At 41.4% G+C, this 8,558-nt stretch overlaps 1 protein-coding gene across 1 annotated transcript; it reads right to left on the bottom strand.

Moving 5' to 3' along the window:
* Positions 1-541: 541 nt before the first annotated feature.
* Positions 542-5,993, bottom strand: LOC149150998 (uncharacterized). Its single transcript, XM_089443025.1, has 3 exons — positions 4,998-5,993; positions 2,022-4,859; positions 542-1,636 (listed from the first exon to the last, which is right to left on the bottom strand). Exons 1-3 carry the CDS (start codon positions 5,991-5,993, stop codon positions 542-544), a joined length of 4,929 nt encoding a protein of 1,642 aa, XP_089299151.1.
* Between the last annotated feature and the right edge of the window lie 2,565 nt (positions 5,994-8,558).

Consider the following 8,558-nt stretch of genomic DNA (forward strand, 5'->3'; position numbering starts at 1 on the left):
TATGTATTGAGTCAATGATTTCATTTTGTTTATAAAAAATTACTTAATTTTCATTCGGAATGAAAAGGGGGTGAATCAATTATTAGCTTATTATATATGGTTTAATATTTATGTATCAATTACGTTTTTCCACAATTACACAATTAAATATATGGAGAATGGATGCCACTGTTTTTTTTTTCTGTATAAAGACTATTCTATTATAATTAAAAAGAAAAATATTTACAAAGAGGTTTGAACCTCTGAGGGGGCTGTAGCCTGCCCTCTGTCAGAAAAACCGTGGCAATTAACACTTAGCCTTCTGTTTACAAAGATGAAAATCATAGACCCAAGACTAAATAGAGCTAGATAGGATCGACGCTTTAGTATGAGCCGCCCTATTACAAAATATTGTTCTTTGCCACTATTACAAAAAAAATGGAAAGCCAAAATCATAACCTGGAGGATGAGAAAAACCATACTGATGATATCAAAGCCATACCCACTGAGAATTACATCCAAAAACCAGCATTCCTGAGATGACTTGCTGAGGCATAAGTAGTTATGCCTGAGGTGGCGAGTCTGTGTCGTCTTCATTTGCCTTGTTGGGAGAGCTTACCCAATGAACCATCACATTATCTTCAACTTCCATCATGTTGCAGACGAGAGGAGTCACAAGGTGCAGAACGCTACCAGAAAATTGCGTCGGCGCACAAGCTATGATATTCTCTTGAGAAGAGTCTTGCTGACGGCGAGAATCTTCTTGTTGACCTTCTTCCTGCAACGCAGCGGGATTATTGAGGACATCACCTGCCAAACTGCCCTGAGAGTCACTGGAATTTTGAGAAAGAGACTTTTCCTTGGAGGTCTCAACTGAGCCTGTGAGCTCATCTTCTTCCTCCGAGAAGATGACAGTTATAATAGCTGAGATAATCGGTTTGTTAAGCCTGCTTTTAAATTTGAACCGGGATGAGTGAAAAGAGCTGTTTAGGGAGGGTCCGGAGTGGTCTGATGGCGGTGAGGCCGGCGAGGCAGAGGCTAACGGGGAAATACGTCGAGGTCCAGAGCCACCACGACCCCGAAAACCTCCACGGGATCCTGAATTACTACCCCGCCTGGGAATACCACGACGCCGGGCCATTGCAGAAAGGATTAACAAATTGAAAGTGCTAAAGGACTGAGGGAGAAAGAGAAGCGACCCGCCACAAACTAAAAGAAACCGGAGTGAACAGACCTCTGATCTGACGACCCCAAGAAATAACCCAGCACAGAGAGTATAAACGACCACGAGAAATAACCCAGCACTGACTGAATGAACCCAATACCCGACCCAGACACCTTCAGCAAAGACCGAAACGAGACCCCTTACAGAGATGGGCAAGAAGACTGGCTTAATACACCCGACGCAGATAGAGGAGACTGACTGACTATACCAGACACCTTCGAAAAGAAACAAAACCAAATACCTGAAGCTGGCTAGATGCGAGCGATTATGAAGCCATGGTGGCTTCCAAATGCTCTGTACTGCGCCAAAGTTCTGAGGACATAACCACCAGAGAATGTCACTACCTGAATAAACCGGAGCGACTCTGCAACTGTCTGAAGAGACCAGAACGAATGAACCGTGAATTGTGCGCACCATCCTGAAATCCTTTCCCTGCTTGCCTTGAACCCAATGCATCATAAATGCGAATTAATGTCCTGCCATGAACCGCCAAACCAACTCGAGGTATTGCCAGATGTCGGCGCCGCATGCTCGAGCATTAACAACTCATTAAGGCACCCGCATCCGGGTGTGAGCCTTCCTTCGATTGCATATCACTGGTTACTATGTTGTTGAAGGTAGAGAGTTGATTCTCCGAAGCTATACTGGAAATTGAGCCTTCAAAGAATTCCCTTCCATTGTCCACTCCTAAATTGGCAAGAAAGTCAGCCAGTTTATTCCCTTCCCTTCTAATATGTTTAAAGGAAATTGCTTGGTGATTGGTGAGCCATTGTTTGAGAAGCTCAAGTCGAGTGGCCATTCTCCAACTGCTACTTACCTTATACACCGGGGATCCCTGCATAAGCTTTGAGGCCATGTTGATAATAATCTGGGAGTCCCCTTCCACTATAAGAGGAAGGAATCCTCGTTCTTGCGCCAGATTTAACCCTCTCCATAATCCTTCCAATTCCGCTGCATTATTGGTATTCCAGCGAATTGAGCCAACAAAAGTTATTAGGGGAGTACCCTGGTAGTTTCTGATGGCTCCACCAAATATCGTTTTCCCAGGATTCCCTTTCGAAGCTCCGTCAAAGTTAAGTTGAAACACGTTGATTGGCGGTGGCGTCCATCTTGCTGGAGAATCTAAATGCTTTGAGGAGTTATCATTTGAAGAGATCGGATGATTTAATTGAATCTGCCAATTGTCCGATATAGCTTGTTCCTGCGGGAGAGATGGGAAATCCTCTTTGGACCAGCCTTTAATAGACAGAGTTTCTTTGATGTTATGGTGCAATCCACTCCATATCTGCTCTATCGACTGTGATTGATCGTTAAATATCCTTCTATTTCTCTCCTTCCAAATATTCCACATTAGTAGTCCCGGTATGAGTAGCCAAAGTGTATTTAAGAGTTTGCTTTGATATGGCTCTTGGCTCCAAGTGCGAAGAGTACCTTTGATGTCCCCAATCACTCTTCCTTCCTTCTGACAGCGGAATGTAACTTTTTCCCAGAATTTCCTTCCAAGCGGACAGGTTTGCATAAGATGTAATGCTGATTCCTCTTCCTGTTTGCAGTTGGGACAAACAGATGGTCTAGAGAAATTCCTTTTCCTGATATTGTCCCATGTGAGAATCCTGCTGTGAGAAAGAAGCCACAGAAAAGTTGATACCTTCGGCCATATGGAGGGATTCCATATCTTATCCCATACATTGTCTTTGATTATCTTGTCTTTGATGATTATTTTATAAGCTTCCCTGGTTGTGAAGGTGCCCTTTTCCTCATATCCCCATCTGAGAGTATCCATGCCTGCCGAAGTGAGAATTTTCCGTTTTTGAAGTTCTAAGGAGAGAGAGAGTTGAGTTTGCTCCGGGCTGTGAGGTATTATATGCCTGGCCTCTTTCCACTTTCTATGTTCTTGGGCATTGTGTGAGTTCCAAAATTGGCTCACCTTATCATATTGATTTATATCTTGATCTGAGATTCCCGGAACTGTATCTCTAAGGTTTGGGAGCTGCTGCCATGAGTCTTCCCAAAACCTAGCTGTGTGGCCATCCTTCACATCCCAAAAACTGTGCTTTTGAATTATATCTCGATGTTGAATGGCTGAGTTCCAAACAACCGATCCTTTACTGACTTCTGACATTCTAATTCTCTCCTCCATGGGCGTATTGCTTGCATATTTAGTTGTCCAGAGGGAGGCCCAAGGTGTACTAGGGTTAGAGAGCCATTTCCACCAGATTTTGGCCCCCAATACCATGTTACTATGTTCTGGGTCTCTTAGCCCAATGCCTCCTGCTTTTTTGGGAAGGCATACTTTCTCCCATTTGACTAGTGCCCACTTTCGATTTGGCCCCGATTTTCCCCATAGGAAATTACGCTGAAGCTGTTTGATAGCTTTGAGAACCCACTTAGGTGCTGCTAATATGGAAAAAAGGTAAAGAGGCATGGACTGTAGAACTGCTTTGATTAGTACTAGCCTGCTAGCCATATTAAGCGCTCTATGAGTCCAAAGGGACAATCTGGCTTCCATTTTTTCTAAAAGACTATTCCAAGAGGAATGCTTGAGAGCCGAGGCAATTAATGGAGCACCCAAATATTTAGACGGAAGGGTAGCGATGGTGAAGCCAAGGATACAGGCTATTGCTCTTTGGGTGGTGGGAGGCGTGTTGAAGAAGAATATCTGGGATTTAACTTTGTTAATAAGAGCTCCTGAGGCATCTGAGAAGTTTGCAAGAATAGATTTAAAAGCTCGAGCTTCTTGAACAGAAGGATGACCAAATAGCATGTTATCATATACGAATTGCTGGTGCGAAAAGGCAGGGGCCTGGTGGAAAGCTAGACCTTTGAGATGATGAGAAAGGATAGCCTCTTTAATGCTACGGCCTAACCCTTCAGCCAAGATGACAAACAGAAAGGGCGAGAGAGGATCCCCTTGGCGAATTCCCCGAGAAGGACGGAATGTGGGCGATGGGATTCCATTAATGAGAATAGAAAAGAACGAGGAGGATATAAGACTACTTATCCATCTAATCCAGGAGGGAGCAAAACTAAAGGCCTCGAGGATTTTTTGCATATATTCCCAACTAATACTATAAAAAGCCTTAGATAAATCAATTTTGAGCAGCATACCTGGTTTTTTTGAGTGTTTGAGAGAGTGGATAATTTCATGGGTTAAAATTATCCCTTCCGTAATCTGCCTTCCTTCTACATAACCAGATTGTTCTGGAGAGATGATAAGGGGAAGCAGGGGCTTCAATCTGGAAGCTATCACCTTGGAGACAATCTTGTATATAATTTTGCACAAAGCAATCGGTCTATATTTATCCGAAGTGTTTGATTCCTCTTCTTTAGGGATTAATGCAATGAATGTTGCGTTCAGACCTGGATACATCCATCTTAGAGTGCGCGATTCTTCCACCACCTGCCAAACTTCCCATTTGACCAGATCCCAGAAATGATGAAAAAAATTTGAGGTAAATCCGTCGGGTCCTGGCGCTTTCCCTGCTTTGAGCTGATGCACAGCAGCTTCAACCTCCTGAAGACTTATGGGCTTGAGAAGGAGAGTATTATGGTCTTCAGTAATTAATCTGGGTATATGTCTGATGATTTTATCAATAGCCTTTGTTCTGTCTATGTCAGGTTCTTGATTCATCTTCTTGAAGTAATTGAGGAACACCTGTTCGATTCCTTCATGGGTTTCAATTTTGCCTCCTTGTTCGTTATTAACGTGAGAGATTTGATTGATCATTCTTCTTTGCACTGTAGATTTGTGAAAGAATTTCGTATTCTTTTCACCCTCCTTCAGCCATCTAACTCTCGATTTTTGCCTCCAGAGAGTTTCCTCCTGTAATTCTCTCTCGAGGATTTGAGTTTCTAGGGACTGCTCTTTCTTGGTAAGTTCTTCCGAGCGTCCTTCAGAGATCATTCTTTGCTGAGTAACTTTCATCTCTTGATTGAGGGTTTCCTTAGCTTTAAAAATGTTGCCAAAGATAGAGTGATTCCAGCGTTTAATTTCCCCCTTGAGGTATTTCAGCTTCCTTTGGAATATGGACATTTTTGTGCCATCCGTCGGATTGCATTTTAGCCAAGATGCTCTGACAAATTCATAGAAGTATGGATGAGTTAGCCAAAAAGCCTCAAACCGGAAGGGACGCCTTGTATTGCAACCAAGACTATTCCAATGGAGGGCTATTGGCCAGTGATCAGAACTGGAAAAAGGAAGAATAGATGCTGTGAATTCTCCTCCTAGATGAACTGCATTATCAGAGATTAGAAATCGATCAAGACGCGATGCTATTTGCATTGGTGCTGCCCTTTTGTTGTTCCAGGTGTAGAGGCCATTATTTGTAGGAAGATCTATCAGCCAATTATTCTGAATGAAGTCTTTTAATATAGAGCCATCTCTGTTTATTCTGCAACGCCCTCCCTTTTTTTCCTCCATTGATGCGATCATGTTGTAGTCTCCTCCAGAAACCCATAACGGGTATTTCCTCTCTGTATTAAGCTGCATTAAAGCATCCAAAATTTCAACCTTGTGCTGGGTTTCTTGAGGAAAATACACATTTGTTATGTGACCATAGATATTGGTTCCAATTATATGAAAGATGGCTTGAATGAAATTTTTATTTGCATGTATGTTAACTAGTTGAATCATTCTTGCATCCCAGAGCATTGCAAGTCCTCCTGATGCTCCCTGAGCATCAGCAGTTGTTACTAACCCACCTGGCCAGGCTTTTGCTGCTATTTTTTCCAAGACTGTCGAATTACACTTTGTTTCCTGCAAAAAGAGAATTGCGGGTTTTTCCTCCATTAACATGTTTTTTAATAGTCTTCCTTTCCTTGGGCAATTAAGCCCTCTAATATTCCATGAGATCAACTTCATTGGGAAGGCTTGGGGTTGGTATTGAAATACTTGGTTAGCTTAGCATATCTGCCTGATTCTACCAATACTTCTCCAATCTTGATGGTTCGCTCTAGAGTAGTTTTCCTTCCTCGTTTTTTACTATCTTTGGTGATGAATTGCCCATCCCATTGGTTGCCGATTTGAACCCCTAGTGAATATTTTTTTTGGACTTTATTGAGGACTGCCACTAGGTTATCCACTTGTCTATTAGGTATTTTGTCGAAATTCCATGTTTTACATGCTTGTTCTAGGCCCAAGATATCTAGCTCGCTGATGTCTATTGATTCTGTATCCTCCTCCATGATTTGAGGTTCTTGATAGTTTCCATCTCCTTCCTTCTCATTTTCTATACTGGGGTCTGTGCCATCTATATCCATTTCAGGGAGGCTCCAGGTTTTTGAAGCGGTCTTGAGCTTATTGCCTTCTTGTTCTACACCCTTTTCCCCCGCTTTCGAATGGGATCCTTCAATCTTTTCCTGATTAGATCCTTTTTTATTGGAGGTTAAATTGTCTGGATCCTGCAAATCTTCATTGGCTAGAGCTTCAAAGCTGTTACTAGTAGAGGGTTTTGATTGATCCCCTGGAGGTATCTTTGTAGGGACTACTGATTTTTTATTTCCTCTTCTACGATTTATCACCTTAGTGAAGCCATCTGACGATTGGTTTTCCTGGTCAGTTTGAACCGAAGGTTTGCTATTTAATGGGCAGTCTCTGTAAAGGTGTCCTAGGTCATGACATTTCCTGCACCTAAAGGGTACATGCTCATAATCAATTAACTAGATCCATTCCACATCTTCATGAAAGAGACTTACCGTATCAGGCAGAGGTTGTTTCAGGTCCATGTAGACGCAGATCCGTGCATATGAGGTATATCTCTGCGTCTTTGTTTCTTCTGCTACCTTGACGAAGTCGCCCAGTACTTTACCGATCGCTTTGAGAGACTCCTCTTCCCAGTATTCCCATGGCAGAGAGTACAGCCTGATCCACACCGGTGCCCAGCTTAGGTCTTCCTTATCAGGGTTGAATCGTTCAATCCATTCTCTGAGAAATAGCCCAGCAGAGTTAAAGAAATAAGGCCCTCCATCGAAAACTCTGTTTCTGTCTTCCAAGCAGTTGAAGACTGCGGTGAAAAACCCCTTCGGCCCTAGATGCAAGGTTATGTGTCCTTTTGGATGCCATTTAACATTTATCCAGGCTCTCAACGCTTTCTCGTTTGGCCATATTCCAATAAATTTACCTATGAGAGCATGATCTCTCATATATTGAATTCTAGCATTGATGCGATGACTAGGTAGCTCCACTTTTGGTCTATGCGTAGCTACTGGCTTGCATGTGGACGAGCTTACTTTCAGCTTGCCTTGTTGTGCTTGTTCATTCTGCTTCTGCTGACTTTTTTCTGTGCTTCCATCATTGTACTCCTGTTCCCTATTTTAACCCTCGATATTCCCTTGCTGGTTGTCGTTTGTTGGAGGAGGCGCCCCTCCTTCCCCCTGATGGGGGTTCATTGTACCCGCCTGCCAAAACCTGCGGGCTGTGGTATTCTACTCTGTCGCGTTCTGATCCTGGTGGCCTCTGTCCGGAGGACCTGCCGTTGTAGGTTAGTTCAGAAACCCTAATGCCGAGTCGCAGAACCTCGCTTCCCTCTCCCAGAATGGATGCCACTGTTACATTTCATGATAAAAAGTTTTAAAACCTTCAAATTTTATTTTGAAAATGGCTGCAACTAAATTTTGCGGGCTAATATTACAAGTAGTAATTTTAAATCACAAAATATATTTAAAACAGTGCTCCAGGACAGTTTAGTCCCAGCTACTCAAGTTAGAAATTATGTTATTTGAAAAATTCATAAAAAAATATAAGCTATATTGGTCGATGCTAAATTAATAATGCCCAATAGTCAAATAGAATCTCATAATATTGCTTTGGCAGGAATTAATAAATTGAGATGTGCTGTGGATAAATTTGCTTCCTCAAGAACTACCATAAATTTTGGTAAGTAGTAAAACTAGTAACTTACATATTTACAGTTTACAGTTTACGCCTACATAACCTACATAAGTGTTGAGGGAAACATAACAGCTTATTCCTATCTAGTTTTTATGCAAAGACTTGGTTAAATGATGGTGGGAAATACTATGATAAATATATTATTTATATGAGTGTGAACTATTTTCGAGGAATTTATTTTTGAATTGTTTTCCTACAAAGGTTAAGAATGAAAAATCCTTACACAAATATGTCAAATTCATGTATGAAAATTGCAACCATTTCCATAAATTATGACATAAATTATGTGCAGTAGTTATTCACATGGCATTATATTATGGGAACACTGCAATAAGATTTTCAAATTATAATCCAATCAAATATTTCAAAAAATAATTTTTTATATTATTGAAAATAATTATTTTATAATATTGAAAATAAATATTTATTTTTCAAAATAAAACATTATAAATTACATTAATTTAT

The sequence above is a fragment of the Pinus tabuliformis genome, chromosome 9 (genome assembly GCF_031772625.1).
Source record: "Pinus tabuliformis cultivar Carrire ecotype Pingquan chromosome 9, CPIR1, whole genome shotgun sequence".
NCBI lineage: Eukaryota > Viridiplantae > Streptophyta > Pinopsida > Pinales > Pinaceae > Pinus > Pinus tabuliformis.

Bases quoted from the DNA above. Each gene is read 5' to 3' on its own strand.
- LOC149150998 (XM_089443025.1), bottom strand. From the start codon at position 5,993: ATGGAGGAAAAACCCGCAATTCTCTTTTTGCAGGAAACAAAGTGTAAT. The intron at 4,860-4,997 runs GTTAGATGGCTG...GGAATCGAACAG, and splicing joins TCTGGAGGCAAAAATCGAGA to GTGTTCCTCAATTACTTCAA. The intron at 1,637-2,021 runs GTAAGTAGCAGT...CAAGGCAAGCAG, and splicing joins AGGGATCCCCGGTGTATAAG to GGAAAGGATTTCAGGATGGT.